Below are 17,397 nucleotides of genomic sequence, written 5' to 3'. Positions count from 1 at the left end.
GTCATTTATAGTTAAGCAGTGACTATTATTTTCCCTCTTACTGGTGATTGAACCCAGGGGTGCTTATCACTGAGCTATACCCCTAGCCCCCCTCTTTTTTTTGGGTAGTTGTAGATGGACAGAATGCCTTTGCTTATTTTTATGTGGTGCCAAGAAACGAATCCAGTGCCTCACATGTGCCAGGCAAGCGCTCTGCCACTGAGCTATAGCCTTGGTCCATCCCCAGCCTTTTTTGAGGCAGGATCTCATTAGGTTACTGAGGCTGACCTTGTTATCCTCCTGCCACAGCCTCCTGAGTTGCTGAGATTACAGGTATGTGGCATGATGCCTGGCACAGAGTGACTATTGAATTAAAGAGGACTTAATTTTGTAGAGAAATTGAATTATGACTTTGTATTACTGTATTCCCAAAAAGCTCATGTGTGAGACATGGAAGAAAGTTTAGAGATGAAATGATTAGGCCAAGAGGTTCAACCTAACCAGTGTTTTAATCTCCTGATAGGGTCTAACTTGGTTGTTAACTACAGGTAGGTGAAGCGTGTCGGGAGATGGGTCCCTGGGGACGTCTTTGGGATTTATATTTTGTCCTTGTTGAGCAGAGTTCTCTCTTTCTCTGCTTCCTGGTGCAGTGTCCTGAGCCACTTTCCTCTAGTATACTCTATAAATTCTGCCTTGTCTTGGGCCTAGAGAAATGGAGTCAGCCAACTAAACCTGAGACCATGAGCCCCCAAATAAACTTTTCTTCCTCTAATTGTTCTTGTCATGTATTTTGGTTACAGTAGGAAAAAGGTAACTAAAACAATTACCAGTTGTTAGTAGTCAGAAGCAAACAAAACAAATGGCGGTGTTATCAGTTACTGATATGCTGAGGTGTGAGGTCTTAGGACCTCTTAAGGGCCCGGAAGAACAGAACAGCTCTGAAGGCTAAAAGTCCAGGAGTCAGCAGGGCTCTCTGCTCACCATGAAGGCCGAAAGGGAGCCCATCCTTGCCTCTTCTAGCTTCTGGTGTTTGCTATCAGCCTGGGATCCCTTAGCTTGCAGATGCTCCACGCCAGATAGTTACCCATTTCCCAGTGTATCTTCACATTGATTTTCTTTTGTATTTCTGTCTCCACACAATTCCCCCTTTTAAATACCAAATAGGAATAGGGCTGACTCTACTGTTCTCATTTTGATTTGAGTACCTCAAGAAAACACCTATTTCCAACTAACATCAGCTTCTAAGATACTAGGGCTTTAACATATTTTCTTAGGGGACACAATTAGATCCCTATTGAGTAGAAGCAAGGATGTAGGTGGGATGGCTGACCACGGGGACTGGGCTGGGACAGAGACAAGTAGGGTCTGAATTCTGGAGATCAAGGATTTGAGTGACAGGTAAAGGTTTATAGGTGGGAATAACAGGACAAGCTGGTTCAGCAGGGGTCATAGTATGAGACTGGAGAATGGGACTTCTGGGTCTAAGACTGTAAATCAGTGCTATGATGCCAAAGATCTGGTGGTGACTCTGGCAGGTCAGCTTGTGGGAAGGTAACAGGGTACTCAGAGCTGTTTCTCCATTTCATGGAAGAATACAGAGAGAATGTCAGAGAAAGCCTCAGAGGACAGTTGTACGGGGAAATCACAGTCATTAAGGAAGGTGGAAGAGTATCCACATCTTAGGAGATGGGGGCGTGGGGAGAGGGTAGATGAGTTGGAAGGGAAGGACTTCAAGAGACCCTGGGAGAGAGAGTATGGAAGGACTCCTGAGGAACAGGAGCATGTAAGAGCCTGCTGGGGGCAGAAGGGTCTCTCCTGGAGAAGACTGGAAGTGAAGTACAAATAGGGACAGAAGGGAAGGAAAAGTGAAGGCATAATTACAAGCCAAAGTGTTAACCAGCTACTTCACGTATAAAAGTCACTCACGGAGCAAAAGTTAACTGTTGAGATCTTGAATCTCCATCTTGAGATGAGGAATAGCTGAAAAAGACTTGCCCTTGGCAAACCAATATCGTTGTGACCTTCTACTAAGCAGGAGTCAGCACAGCTAGACTGTAGGGCCCGTGCTGGGTGACTAGTGTACACATGGAGGAGGGGCAGCGGCAGTCCCAGCTCAGGGGAGGGCTTAGTTTAATTTTTTTCTTCATGACATGGGGATGATGGTAACGCCTAGTAGGGTTGCTTGAGGTGTTGGCACATATTTAGTGACCGTGAATGAAGATTTTTTTTAGAGATGTCACAGTTTTACATAGTAGGGCTGAGAATGTGTTGTTCAAAATCACAGTAACAATACTGCTAAGACTTCTCCTCTCCCTGAAAGATAAATGTTCTGGAATTATTTCATTTTATTCTTTATTTTCATAGTTTCTTGATAAATGAGCACAATCCTCAAGAAAAATACACCATTGACCTTAAAGGCAACATTACGTAGCAAGCAAAAGCTGTCCCCTGACCCCTTCACAGAGGAGAAAACTTCAAGAAGGGATTTTCCATCTTCTGACAGTTTCACAATTCTGCATATCATCTGCATCAGGACCCAACCCATCTCTCATTTTCTCCAACTTCTTTAACCAAAAAATGTGTGTGTGTGTGTGTGTGTGTGTGTGCATGCACACACAAAAGGCTCTTTCTACCTCCTTGAAAACGGAGCTAGACAATGCTTTGGAAAAATTACCCCAATGTGATGAAGCCATGCTGAGAAGGCTTCACGACTAGGGCTAGGTTTCTCCTCAAAGGCTTTTACATTCTCAAAATATTACCATCAGTGTCTAAAATTTAAATCCAGCGAGTCATGGTCCTGAGTACACTCCTGTCCTGAACTTTTCCCAGAGCAGAATCATATGGGCAAGACGGGTGGGGAAGGAGTAGTGGAATAGTGAGCACTCATGGTCAGTTCACAGAGAGGGTAGTGAGGGCTGAGGTCTTAGGACCTGCTGTTCACCTTGGCCTGATGTGCCTGGGCAGAGGACAGGGGGCCCTGGCTCTTTAGCCATAGTGCCCACCCCCAGCTCCCTCACTATGTACTGCCAACCTTCCATACTCACAAAGGATCCCTGCACCATCAAGAGCCTCAAAAGTCCCTTTTAAGGTATTCAGCTGATGGCTTCAGCCCAACCACTTGCCACTTTCTGAGTTCTCAGCCCTTCTCGGTTTCTGGCTGGGCAGTCACAGTGTCTTGATACGTAGCACATCATGGTTTTTGGGCCACCTGAAACTTGATCTGAGAAGCCAGCTGGTGGAGGCTGGGGACCTGCTCTGTCACTGGTGAGTGCTGAGGCAGCCTAGAGAGGTTCTTGTGCAGGGATAACCTGGGGCCTGTTAAGCTGCTCCCTTTGCGGCTTTCCGGGCCTGGTGCTCCCGTTTCGCTCTCTCCCTCTGCTCCTGCTCCCTCTGAATCAACTGCATCATATCCCGATGCCACTGCTGCAGCTTCTGCTCATAGGTGGCGAGGTCCTCTGCCTCACAGGTGGGGAGCTCTTCCTTGACAAGCTGCGTGGTCAGAGTCAAAAGGCTTTTTGACTCAATTCGGCCCAGAGCCTGAAGCTTGGACTGTGAGGCCTGTTGGAAACAAGAGGGGTGGGGGCAGGTGGGAGAGGAAGATAAGCCATTAAGTCACTTGTAAAGCCACACACTCTGCTTACAGGGAGGGGCCTCGGTTGGAAAGCTGTCTCTCTTTCATCCAGGCACTGCTAGCTTTCTGCCATTTTATTTTTTTAGCTCAGCAGTTTTGCTAAGATTCACCACATGTGATTTCTCCCCCTTGACTCTCACGAGGCAAAGCGGAACTCCACCTGCTGACTCCCTGTTGTTTCTTGTTATAAACCAAAAAGACAGCATGGATAGAACATATCTACATTTCCACTCTGACCTACTCCAAACCAAGCAGCAAACTCCAAGCACCAGGATTCTAGGATGCAAACAAAATGGCTGAGATAGCTGATAAACTAGAGCAAGTGCACCCATACATACAAGTCCGTTTTTGCCTTACTAGCGTTCCTTTTAACAGACTGAAATCATTTTGATGGCTTCTCACTAATGGCGGCCTCTCGCTAATGGCATACTAAACAGCCCCCATGAGGGCTTCCAACTGCTGTGCCCTCCTGCAGGTCAGCCTCATATCCTGCCTGCTTACAGCTCCATCTGAAATGGCACTTGGTTTGGTCAGTGCTGTGATCCTGGAGAAGCACTGAAAACATTAGTTTACTTAAATGCTTCAAGATAAAGTTCATCAGACAGCACCACTTACGGCCCCAGCTGCAGCTTATACCACATATCCCCATGTTCTAAAAACCAGTAAATGAAGTAAAGTGGTGCCTCAGAGCTAGTAGCTGACAAACATTTGTCTTTTGATTTGATTTTTGTAAAATACATCTGCAGAAGAGTAAAGGTTAAGAACTTTAAGTAGATAGAAGTTTCTACCCTCTAAGATGAAATATATACAAAACCAGGGTAAGAAGTTATAACAGGTGTGGTGGTAATCCCAGTGGCTCAGGAGGCTTAGGCAAGTTTGAGGCAAGCCTCTGCAATTCAGTGAGCCTCTAAGCAACTTAGTGAGACCCTGTCTCAAAATAAAAAATAAAAAGGGCTGGGGATGTGGCTCAGTGCTAAAAGTGTCCCTGGATTCAATCCCCAGTATCAATCAATCAGAGAGAGAGAGAGAGAGAGAGAGAGAGAGAGAGAGAGAGAACAGAAAGAGGTTATAATTTTTAATAGCATATCAACCTTGGTCAATGTGTATGCGGTGAATGAAAACTGGGGAGCCAAAGATGGGTATGTAAATTCTCAACCCAGTTCTCTGTATATCTTGGGAACATTAGTTAACCTTTCGTTCCCAGTTTCAATTACAAAGAAGAAAAGTTGTACAATGATCTTTCTAAAGTATTGGGAGAAAGAATTGCTTAAAATACCATAGAATTCCCCTTCTAACACGAGAAAAGAGGTTTTGCATAGCTGATTTGATGTAATTATGAATATATTTAAATATAATAACCTAGCAAAGTTTACATCTATCTGCTACAAAATCACCAATAGGTCAGCTGGCACCAGATGGTTTTCTGTTCTGTGTATAGGTTTCCCATTCAGGCAGCACTTTTTCCTCTTTGCACTAAACGAATGAGAAACAAAGCAAGGAGTAGGCCAAGGGTTTTAACACTGAACATGGTTCTTTTTCTCTGATGCCGATCACAGAACAGTTAGGGATGTACAGTTAAAAGCTACCAAAGACAGTTTGAGAGTTCGGGTTGTTTTGTAAAGAAACAGGGAAAACCTGTTTACCAGGCCACGTAGCATAGAAGAGCATTTCTAATGTTTTAGAGAACAGCATGAAGTTGCCAAAGCTGAGCAACAAAAGATGCCTACATCCTACCACTTCTTGTTTAATGTGGCTTTGTGAGTTTCTGATCAGGCACACTCAGGGCAATATGGAGAAGTGACCCGATACTTTCCACCAGGGGCAGGAGTCGGGATATTGTCAAGAGGAGATGAGCCATTATCCACCCACCAGGCACATATCAGGGGTGAGTGGGTAATGACATGCTGCCTTAGTGAACAAAACTATCACCGATTAGCTTAAGTACAAAAAGAAGCATAAAAATTCCACTGGCTTCTTTTAAGACCACTTTCTGTGCAAAGCAATATAAATGTTATTTTTTAATGTCATTTTTTCCTGCCTTTGTGTGTGACATTGATGCATGAAGATTACTTGTCCATCACCACAGCAGAGGAACATGCTTTATGCACAACAGAGAAAGACTCAATTTCTGCTCCGATTCACCTTAAATCGTTCCAGGTATCGGGGCAGCTTGGATTGTTCTGGTTCCTCTATGTCTAGCAGCTCCACCAGGTTTTCGGAGCCCTGATTGTCGTCACTTTCTTGGGACTGTTTCTCAGAAGTTTCTTCAGCTGGGGAAGTCAGCGTGTGCAGCACTCCTTCTAGCACATCGAGCTATGGAGCAGAGAGAGGGTCAGGGACTATAAGTGCATCATGTGGTCTTGGCAACAAACTGTGAAGAGAGGCTGAAGATGGTGGAAGAAAGGGAAAAAGGGGATCTAAAAAGCTGCTAAGTTTTCTGTATGAAATTGTAGAAAATAGCAAGGGCTACAGCTCAGGGGTAGAGCACTTGCCTAGCATGCTTGAGGGTCTGGGTTTCACCCCCAGCACTGACAACAACAAAACAAAAGAAGGAATATAAATGATTGTATTTTTGCACATTAGAAACACCCTCTCGGATGGCATGGAAAACTCCGTACAAAGCAAATGGTACAAATAAGCAAGCTACAGATTATTTGTATAGGTGAATCAGCACCATGGCATTCAAGTCTGCTTTCAATTAGCAAGGTAGGAAACCGGGAATTATGCTTGATGGCCGTTAAAGTACCTCCCCTTCCCATGTCTTTCTTTGGAATCTGTTTAGAATTGGGACAAAGGGAAAGAAAGACCACCACAAACCACAGCCAACAAAAGGCCAGTGTGAATGCATGGTAAAGCTGCTGGGTATAGGCGAGGGCCTCTCTCAGAGAAAGACTTCGGCTCACAGAGTATCTATAAATTAGGGATCAGTCTGATCTACATAAGCTGCTGGCAAAGGCCAGAGATACATCCATGAAATTCATTTTAATGAGGTGATTTCTGTGACTTAAGTAGTAGGTTAATTAAAAAACAGAGTTTCTTTTTGTTTCGATCCCTCTCCCCTTTGCTTCCACTGTGGAGTTTAGTTCCCTTGACCCACAGAGGGCCTAGTCGTCAGAGATGGGATGGAAACAACAGCGAGGCGGGCATAAGCACCTACTTGCACGCTGATTAATTTTGTCCATATCACATTAGAACAAGACCCCCAAATGACTTCAAGTCCTTTTACTACTTGAAGCATAATGCCCAAACTGGACATATAGCATATTCTTGCCAACATGTGAATCAGACTCCTTTTAAGTTAGAATATAAAGAGTATAAATTTGATTCAGATAGGAAGGAATATTTCCCTGGCAAGGTTTTTATGTATAATTTTGTCTTCAAACACTAGTACTGACTACAGCAGGCTTAAAATGCATATTTAGAAATGTGTACCTTTTGTTATAAACACTGGTAAAGAACATATGATTTGCTACACATTAGTATAAGGTGACAGTAAAGGCACTAGACCTGTATGTCTCATGACTGAAATGTTCATAGTGGGCCTTAATGGACAGGGTAACGACAAAATACCTGACACTTCACTCTGGTAACGAGGCCTCACTGGCTAGAAAGGCTACTTGGAGAGAGTGGACACCATGGCTCCCTGTGGGGTGCAAGGCTTATCATGCTTTCTAGAGTCTGAGCTAAGTCTAGTGACTTCATAGTGACAAGGGTGTTATGAGAGATGAGCTTTGGAGCTGGTGGGAGGACAGTGTTCAAGATCAGGCAATGCAAACAGCTTAGAACTTAAAAAAAAAAAAAAAAAAAATGTGACCCAGATCTCAGCAGTGCACACCTTGATCACACAATGGCTTAATGGAAGGAAAAGATCATGCCATCTCTGACACTCATTTCTTTTCTTCTTTTTTTTGTACTGGGGATTGAGCCCAGGGCTCTATTTTCAGTCCTTTTCATTTTAAAACAGGGTCTTGGTAAGTTGCTGAGGTTGGCCTTGAACTTGCAATCTCCTGTCTCAGCCTCCTGAGTTGCTGGGATTATAGATGTGTGCCCCAGATTCATTTCTTGAGGGCTCTTATAGGGGAAAAATGCCTCTGTAATTTCTCAGGATTACGTGAGGGTAAAGAAATGCTAGAAGTATTTAACACATGATCTTACCCTCTCTTAAGCTCCCACTGAGATTTTTTTTGGGGGGTGGAGTTGAGGGAAGGTAGTAGGGTAGGCAATATTTTACTAAATTTAGCTTGAGTTTCAGGGAGGGGAATAGTTTTCCTTTGGGGCAATAAAAGCTATAAATCAACATTAATCTTATAATGTTTTTTGTTGGTAGCATTGAAAATATTTGTGTTTATTCTTTCCTTTTAACTGAATAAGTATACAAATATAAAAGTAGGGGTAGGGGAAAGACAAAACAAAAATCAAAGCTCAACTTATCATGAGTCACAAAGATGGCGTGAGTGTGTTCTCAGGGATGAAGAACATACCGCTTCTCGACATAGCTTTCTGTCTTCTGGGGAAGAGGCCACTTTTTCCATCACTTGAAGGGCTCTGTCAAGGTAGCCTGGTTTCCACATCAGAGGCATGTTGTAGTACACAGCTCGTAGCCCATGCTGCAATTCCACCTTCCCTGTGGCCAAGAAAGGACAAGGAAAAAAGCTCAGCATGTCTTCCCACTCTGAGACTGAAAACTTGGAGGTGCTAGTGAGTATTTGCCTTGCAGTTCTAGAAACACAGAAGGATCATTTCAAATCTGCACCGAGAGCCTTACCTCATCCAGTGTCCTGGTGATATTTCAGATAGTTCTTTAGCAGAACTCACCTTCACAAATTTAATACAAAATTGTGTGAACCTGTTTTTCTTCTTTTTCATTTGGGCTGGTGGAGTATGAGCTTGCATGAATTATCGGGCTGAGGGAAATCTTAATACTGAAATATCTGCCTCTGAGCAGGGCTACCCTTAAAACACAAGTCAACGGAAATGCTATTTTTATTTAAGACCAAAATCTTTATTAGAAAAAGAAATTTCCCCAACTTTCCTACAGTGACAACTTTGTCAACAGCTGACAACTTTCTCTTGCCAGGAAATGTGCGACATTTTTCAAAAAGTGCCAAAACACCCAATCGACTATTTATATGGAGAGGAAAAATCTAATTTTCCCCTTTATTTTAGGTGGGGGCCATCAATTCTGAAATCATAGAGTACTGGGGATCCTTTTGGATATTAGGACATAAAATTCCCCTTGGAACCTCACACCATCAAAACTGGGGCTGAAGATGTGGATGTGGACAACAGGGTCTTTAGCAGTGAGAGAGGCTGTCTGTACGGCGGAGCAGAAAACCTCTCTACACTAATGACCAGTCACCTTGAACTGCCAGGCCTTAAATCCACCTTCGTTTATCTTTCCCAGGAAGGAGGATTTGGGAAAGCTATAGTAGGATACAAATAGACAAAGCTTATCAGGTGACAGCTAATTTTAGATCTTTAAGGTGCTTGGGGCTAGAGGGCAGCAACATTCTGGGCCACTGCTTCTTCCAGCAGGGTTGAGCAGGCTGCACAGCACACGATCAGTGAGAGCAAAGAGCTCTGATCTGATGGCTGCCAGTCATGATGCACTAGGGCCTCTGCTCGTGAACAAAAGCAAAGTACGTTTTCTTAGTTCTGCCAACTTCCTGAGAAATCCACACAGAGTAGTCATCCTGAATGCTAATCTGAACACAAAGGAAAACACATGTAAATCAATACCAAAAGTAGGTGGCAAATAAGGAAAAAACTGTTTAAAAGAGTGGCCAACCCTTACTAATTTGATAGCCAGTCTGATAAATTATGAACTACCTCTTTCTCAGTTTATGTTAGAATCAGCATCCAAGAATGCCACACTATGTTTTGTTAGCAAAGATCAACTTCCAAAGCAGTCAAACTGGGGCTGGGGATGTGGCTCAGTGGCCCAGAGCTCGCCTAGCATCTCTGAGGCAGTGTGTTCGATCTAAAACACAACATAAAAATAAATAAATAAATAAATAAAGTTATATAAAAAAAGTAGTCAAACTGCTATCAAGGGAAGGGGGTTTCCTGGAGGCCTATCTACTTAAGAGAGAACGGAAGGGTGATGAACTAACAAGCATTTAATAATCTCTATAAACCAGGACACATTTAAATTGAATGCTAGTTGTCCTGATTCTACACAACCAGGACTGCTGAGGCCAATCCTCTCAACCTTCTGATTTTCAATGCAACCAGGGGTCCAAATGCCAGCTGCTATCTCACCACACTCTACAATCACACTGTACCAGTGGTCAGCTCTCTGCTTCTCCCAAAGGGCTAAGAGTTATACTTTCTGAGTTTCTCTTCCCTCATCTGAAAAAAAAACCAAAGACAGTTCAACCCCAACTCTTAATTTCTTTCCTCCTGCACTTCTTGGCTGAAGAGACAGGAAGAGCTCTTTTAATATGGGGGGAAGATTCGATTGGTTGGCTCTCCCTACAGGGTGCCAGAGCTTGTGCCCCTCAGTGGTAGAGGCCCTGGGTTTGATCCCAGTATTGCAAACAGAAAAGGAAAAAGAAAAATAGAATGAATAAGAACTTCCCTTTCTATTCCCCTCCCTCATGGTGATTAACCAAATATTACCTACAGCCTCCAGAACCAGTTCTGACCTTAAGTCACACCTGAAGCTATGGAGACCTTCTACTTTTATGTCTAAAAATGAAGGTTATGTTGGGCCCAGTGGTGCATACCTGTAATTCCTGTGGCTCAGGAGGCTGAAGCAGGAGGATCACAAGTTTGAGGCCAGCCTCAGCAACTTACTGGGGCCCTAATCAACTTAGTGAGACCCTGCCTTAACATAAAAAACAAAAAGGACTGGGAATGTAGCTCAGTGGTAAAGTACCTCTGGGTTCAATCCTTAATACCAAAAAATAAAAATAAGTAAATAAATAAACAGATGAATTTTAAAAAATGAAGGTTATAGTAAGAATTCTACTAGTAAGTTCAAATCAAATTAAAATTTTACTATGAAATACAAGAATGTACCAAGTGTATCCATGAAGAATAATATACATAAGCTTACCAAGAAGTGCATAGCCATATAACTGGGAACTCAAACCCACTGAATTCTTTTGTTTTAGGCCTGGAAGTAATAGGGATGCACCAAAGTTCCTCTCTTCTTCCCACTGCAATAGAACATACCAGATCATGGTCCATGTAAACACTGAACATTTTTTACAAAAATGTGACTTTTGATGAAATGGAGGAAAAACATGTTATCACATTAGATAAATATCACAAAATAAGAAAGTTATAAATATTATAACCCAATTTTGTAAATAAAAGCTATGTATGTTTAAAGAAAACTACAGACCAGAAGTAACCTATACATTGACAGATTTCTGAGCAGCAAAATTAATGAGTAACTTTGATTTTCTTCTTTGTATTCTTCATTATTCTCCAATTTTTTGCAATGAATAAGAGTTCCTTTTACAACCAGAATAGCAAAACAAAACAATAATAAAGAGTTCACTCTGGAGTTCATATTGCCTTGAGGCCATCAAGGAAGATTCCACAAGCTGTCACTCAAGGGGCTGTGGCACGATGAGCAAGCTTTTCACTTTTAAACAACTCAGCAATATGACTTCTCCTTCACAATGTTAAAATAAATAACACTCTTCAGTCACCTTTAGATAGATCTGTGCCTCTTAAAAACAAATTAGGCAATCAGAAACACTTAGTTATTGTTTCTTTCAACCCAGGGTGCAAAATTATACTTCAATAAAACTGAAGCCTTTTGAGACATGGGGACATAAAGTGGGGGCAAAATCACAAGTGTTGCTACGCCTTTCAGACACTAATAATAGCAGTGATGGGGACTCCCTGGAAACACAGGCCAAGGAGAACCTTGGCAGCTCCTGAGACAACAGGAGCTGTGACCTCAGTGCCATGAGCACACACTAGCTAGACCTGCAGCCTTCGCCCAGCTTTGAAACACAAAGAGGTCCAGCTGCCCTGCGGGAGCATCTGAGCTCAGGGAGGAAGCAAAGAATGATAAAGGTACACAGGCTGCAGCTACCACCAGGTATGAATGAGGCGGCTCAGGTGTTCACAGGTGCCCAAACTTCTGGACTGTGAACAGCCTTCATGCAACACAAATGCCAGTTCTTGAGGTTTCCTAAACCTTTGAAAACAGCAGAAACCTTGGGAGAAAAACACCACCACCCTCAGGTCCTTCAGCAGCAGAGAAGTAAAAGAGCTGATAATTAAGGATCAGGTCATTTTATTCCCCCAAACTATTCTAATTCAGGAAGTTTGATTATCCCCACATGCCCGGCTTACTTGAACATCCCCCATCCCCAAGGGAAAAACAGGAGCTACAGTATCAGTACAATAGGGGCTGAAGCCAAAGGAGCACTGAAGCACATGACAGCTATCCTTGTTGGGCTAGGGATCAGGCAGGTGGGAACGGTGACTGGGATAGTGATATAGGTTGAGCATCCCTAATCTGAAAATCTGCAAAGCTCCAAAACCCAAAACATTTTGAGTGCCAACATGACACCACAGGTGGAAAATTCACCACCATGAAACTTTGTTTTATGCATAAAGTTACTCAAAATATTGTATAAAATAGCCTTCAGGCTCTAAGTAAAGGTGTATATGAAATATAAATGAAGTCTGCGTTTAGACTTGGGTCCCATCCCCAAAGTACCTTATTATGTATGTTCAAATATTCTAAAATCTGAAAAAATGTGAAATTTTTCTAGGCTCAAGTATTTTGAATAAGGAATATCCAATCCATATGGTGGATTAATTCAGGTGCTATTTTACTAGCGGCCTCAAGGTTTTCCCATTTTATGCTTCTGTCTCTCCTATTAATACCAAGCAAATCCTCACTGCCCTCCTCCCACCCACTTCACAGTGAGACATCACAGAGGAGTTGCTTATACTTCTGGTCTCCTTTCCGTACCTCTAAATCACTTCCTAATCCATTTCAATTTGGATTCTTGCTCCATATCTGCATGAATACAAAGGTTATAATTTAGTGTCTTTATGTCACTAAATTCAATAATTTTTTTTTTTTTTTTTTGCACTAGGAATTGAACTCAGTGTCTTCTTACCAACAGGTTACATCCCCAGACCTTTTAATTTTATTTCAAGACAGGGTCTTGCTAAATTTTCCAGGCTGGCCTAGACCTTGGATTCTTCTGCCTCAACCTCCCAAGTCTATGGGATTACAGGTGTGCAACTGCAAGAATACTTCATACTTCAATGAAATATTTTTATTCCTCATCTTACTCTTCCCTCTCAGAAGCACTCTACATTGTAGATCACTCTCTTCCTATGGATTTTATGGTCTAATACATTCCTGATTTCTCTTCTTATTTTAATTTTTAATTTGAACATAGTATTATGGGGTAGAGCACAATAATCAGATAAATGCATACAACATTGATTTTCCTTCCTTTTGCGTGATAGATCATTTGAAAATATATGGATGTATAATTAATCATCAAAACTGTATCTACAGTTCACATCTTTCCATTAAGCCTCCAATTTCCCTCATGAAATCTCTTAACTGTTTCAAAAGCATCTCAAATTGCAAGATGTTCAGAGCCTCATAAAATCTGGTCTTGCCTGGTGCAGTGGTGCACGCCTGTAATTACAGTGGCGTGAGAGGCTGAGACAGGAGGATCATAAGTTCAAAGCCAGCCCCAGCAAAAAAGTGAGGTGCTAAGCAACTCAGTGAGACCCTGTCTCTAAATAAATACAATATAAAATAGGGCTGGGATGTGGCTCAGTGGTTGAGTGTCCTTGAGTTCAATCCCTTGTATCCAAAGCCAAAAACAAACAAACAAAAACTTTTTCTAAAGTTCCCTTGGCAAACATGGTGTTCATTCTGTCCAGATGACTCAGAAACTGAAGAGAAAATAACTGACCTCTGCCTCTCCTGCCTCCACATCTAGCTCCTCTCCTGTTATTTACCTCCCAAATATGTCCAGTGGGCCCTCTCATTGTTACATGACCATTATCTGTTGTTCAGTCTGCATGGGAGTCTCTCAGCTGGCCTGACCATAGTCACCTTTGTCCTGCTCTTACTCACAGTATAGACAGAAGGATCTTTTCAAACACAAATTTGATTATGTTACTTCCTGTGCTCAAAATTTTTCAATGGCTCCTCACTATTTTTAGGATAAAAACCATTGGCCTCTGTCCTCCAACTTTATCTCACTGTATCCTCCCTCCATTCCTTCATCTTCCTTCAGCCGCTTTCTTCTCACCATGTTCTTCCTGCCATAGGTCCTTGGAACATGTTATTTCCTCTTTTTAGACTGTTCTTTCCCTCTTCAGTGTAAATTCCCACTTATCCTTCACATGTTAACCCAAGAACTATCTCCTTAGGGAAACCCTTCCTAACCAATTTAAGTTTAAAATATAAAGAAAACTCCCTACAAGATAGGCCTTTCATAGACTTCTTCATAGTGTTTATTATGGTCATATTTTTATATTTGCATGTTTGTTTTGTTTCATTTTGTTTTAAAATACTAGACTGGAAGCAGAAAATCTTTGCTCACCTTTGTATAACTGGTACTTGGTAATGTATGGAATGAATAGATGCTCAATATATATTTAATGAATTAATAATGAATGGGGTGCATGCCATACGCTGTGACACTCATCCTAATAAGATATAACATACCATAAATTCTTTAGAATAGGAGTTGGACTAGACCACCTTTTCAGTTCCTACCCCCAACAAGATGTTTTGATGTTACATCTTAACATTCAATGTTAAGAGCAGACAGTAGAGCCACAGTGCCTGGCTTCATACTGGGTGGCTGCATCACCTACCAGCTGGGTGGTTATTCTTTAACACCTCTATGGCCTAGTCTTCTTATCTGCATAGAGTGAAGATGAGAGGCACTAATACAGTTAAAACACCAAGCACACAGTCTGGTGTAAAATAAGTGCTACTTAAATACCAGTTATTGTTATTTCTATTGTTACTTAGGATAAGAACAAACAATGACTAAACCCTAATTTAAGAGCAAAGACCAAAAGCTTGACATTCTGAACTTTCTAGAATACAACTGGCCTAGAACAACTTTAGAAAAATACTGACACAAATCAAGTGGCATTTAATTCCCTAGGTTGTAGTCAAAGGTAGCTGCCCACCTGCTTCCTTGATAGTCCATGTCCAGCTCTTACCAATGACCCATTTCTGAATGTCTGAAGTCATTCTACATAGGTTAAGTTTCCTATTATTCACAAGGGGCTAGAATGTAGCTAAGTGAAAGAGTGCTTGCCTGACATATAAGAGGCCCCAGGTTTGATCCCTAGCACTGCAAAAAGCAAAACAAAACAAAACAAAAATTCTAAAACAAATAAAAAAACCAACCAAATCCTCCAAAACATTCAGTTCCATTTTGTTACAAACCAGTAACTAGAAGGTACAGAAATAAACACTCTTTTCTGATCGTTCAAGGTCACATCAGATACCTTTCCCTAGACTTCCTCTAGGTAAGCAACCACTACTTGCTCTTTCCTAAAGCTTTCAGTACCACTTCTTTAGTGTGGATTACTTACACTGAAGTCTGTCTTCTTTTCCAGACAGTGGTATAAAACATACAGGGAGAGAAGCTGGGTGGAAGGAACTTCAAAGGCTTCTTGCATCATGATCTCAAAAACCACAGATAAAGCATCTGGGTAAGAAGATAAAAGTGAAAATAAGTTGTAGTAACATCACCAAATCTCTTAACAATAAATACTTTTTAAAAGTGGAGAACAGAGCTGGGTGTGGGAGTGCATGCCTGTAATCCTAGCCACTGGGAAGGCTGAGGCAAGAAGGTTCCAAGTTGAAGGCCATTGTTGGCAACATAGTGAGACTCTTAGCAAATCAGTGAGATCTTGTCTCAAAATTAAAATAATAAAAAAGGGCTGGGTATGTAGTGCCATGGCAAAGCACCCCTGGGAAAATAGGTCTTTCTCAAGCCTTTAACTTCTATTGTACTTACTGTACAATATGAAATCAGGTGCTACTGCATCAACATGTTCCAGGACACTGAATAAACCACTTCATTTCTCTTGGTAATGATAAAATGTTATTTGTAATGATAAAATGTTATTTGCCCTAAATGCTTTAAGAGATCTGTTGACAATCTACCAAGATAGTACAAATGAAAATGCCTTGAAAATTGTGAGGCAGAATTAAGCACTGAGGCATACAGAAAGGAGATGCATCTATTTTCAAGGTCACCCCTGACAAGCAGGGCAGAGAAGCTGGGCTGCTAGCACCATTCTCTGCACTGGTACCTTTCCAGTGAGGCAGAAGTAGACAAATGCCAGGGAAATCCCAAATCCCAAGTGTCATTTCAAAGACAATAGAAAACTGATCAGTATAAAAGGGGACAGTAAGATCCAGTTTTAAAAGACTTAAAAGAAGGAAAGGAAAATGCTCATTCATAAATTATAAGCCCCTGAGTATAACATACAACATATTTGTTTTCACATGCAAGCTGGTCATAGGAGAGCAGGCCTTGAGCAATTCTTATTTTCCCTTGATATTCTACAACAGATAGAAGCTAAGAAAACCAGTTTCAAGTAATTTCCATTCCTCCGTTATTTGTTGTTAAAATACAGAATGCTAATATTGGTTTAAAATATAACATCTGCACACATCATAAGTACAGTAAGTATTTTCAACTGAGTTAATCTGTTGCTTTTGTATATACTCTCATAATTATCAAAGTTAGCATGATTTGCAGCTGCTTCTGGCCAGCTGCACATTGTCAGGGTTCTAAAGGAGGCCATAGACATGAATATCTATATTCTTTTTGCAAATGGGGAAACTGAGATAGGCAGGCAAACCAGGAAGTCATCTAGTGTGAGTCTAGTAAAATAAGGACTTGGAAGAGATTTTCTTTTAAATAAACAAACTAATAATATTTTAGAACCCAAGGCCAAAAATCTGTTTAAAAAAAAAAATCCAAGTTCTGCCAACTGTTCCTTACAGAATTCAAAATTACACATGCATATTAAATCAAATTTACTTTATCCTTTATTTATATTCTGCATTTCAAAAAGCTTAGGTAGTAAAATTAGATAAACCTGTATAATTAACATTTCCTCTGTAGTCATTTATGTATTTTATATTTCCTATCCTAGATGAGTGAGGATCCCAGCTACTTGGAAAGCCGAGGCAGGAGAATAGCAAGTTCAAGGTTAGCCTAGGCAATTTAGCAAGCCCTGTCACAAAAACAAAATTAAAAAAGAAGGTTTAGAAATGTAGCTCAGAGGTAGAATGCTCCTGGGTTCAATCTCCAGTACTGAAAAAATATATTTCCTATTCTAACAACCATTAAAAAAAGGGGACAATATTAAACTTTTTTGCCTAAATGACAATATTTACATGAAAATTTTCTGACTAAAAGAGTGATGTAAAGAGATGTCATTAAGAAACTAAAAAGTGGAAAGTGCCTGCATTTATATATTTCCCTTTAGAAGCTGAAAGCCCTATAATAAATAACTGAATCTGGGTTTAGTTTCCTACCTTTGTAATTTTCTTTCTTTATGAAAGAATCCATCAGTAAATTGAATGTAAAGTTATCTGGAAAAATTCCGTATTGAACCTGTAATATAAATGAAAATAAAGGTGAAAAAAAGAAAAACACATCTCAATTTAATGCAGTCTGTAATAAATGCCTATGTATTATTCAGGATAAAACGTGTCACCATTAGCTTTAAACCCTATGACGATCATTTTACAGCATCTGCTGACAGTGAAACAGAAGCTGTGACTCATGAGGTTT

At 41.1% G+C, this 17,397-nt stretch overlaps 1 protein-coding gene across 1 annotated transcript in view; it reads right to left on the bottom strand.

The window, feature by feature from the left end:
* Nucleotides 1–2,541: 2,541 nt before the first annotated feature.
* Nucleotides 2,542–17,397, bottom strand: part of Mrps27 (mitochondrial ribosomal protein S27) — a 90,315-nt gene continuing 75,459 nt past the window's right edge. Inside the window, exons 6-11 of the mRNA XM_026393229.2 lie at nucleotides 17,139–17,217; nucleotides 15,176–15,291; nucleotides 10,671–10,773; nucleotides 8,092–8,234; nucleotides 5,753–5,923; nucleotides 2,542–3,537 (exon numbers count right to left, since the gene is read on the bottom strand). Coding sequence (XP_026249014.1) covers nucleotides 3,298–3,537; nucleotides 5,753–5,923; nucleotides 8,092–8,234; nucleotides 10,671–10,773; nucleotides 15,176–15,291; nucleotides 17,139–17,217 — 852 coding nt within the window. The 3' untranslated portion in view covers nucleotides 2,542–3,297. The remainder of the gene's footprint in view (nucleotides 3,538–5,752; nucleotides 5,924–8,091; nucleotides 8,235–10,670; nucleotides 10,774–15,175; nucleotides 15,292–17,138; nucleotides 17,218–17,397) is intronic.

This window comes from Urocitellus parryii, chromosome 1 (assembly GCF_045843805.1).
Source record: "Urocitellus parryii isolate mUroPar1 chromosome 1, mUroPar1.hap1, whole genome shotgun sequence".
In the NCBI taxonomy this organism is placed as follows: domain Eukaryota; kingdom Metazoa; phylum Chordata; class Mammalia; order Rodentia; family Sciuridae; genus Urocitellus; species Urocitellus parryii.
Note: the sequence above shows the minus strand (reverse complement) of the source record. Positions and strands in the feature narration are given on the sequence as shown.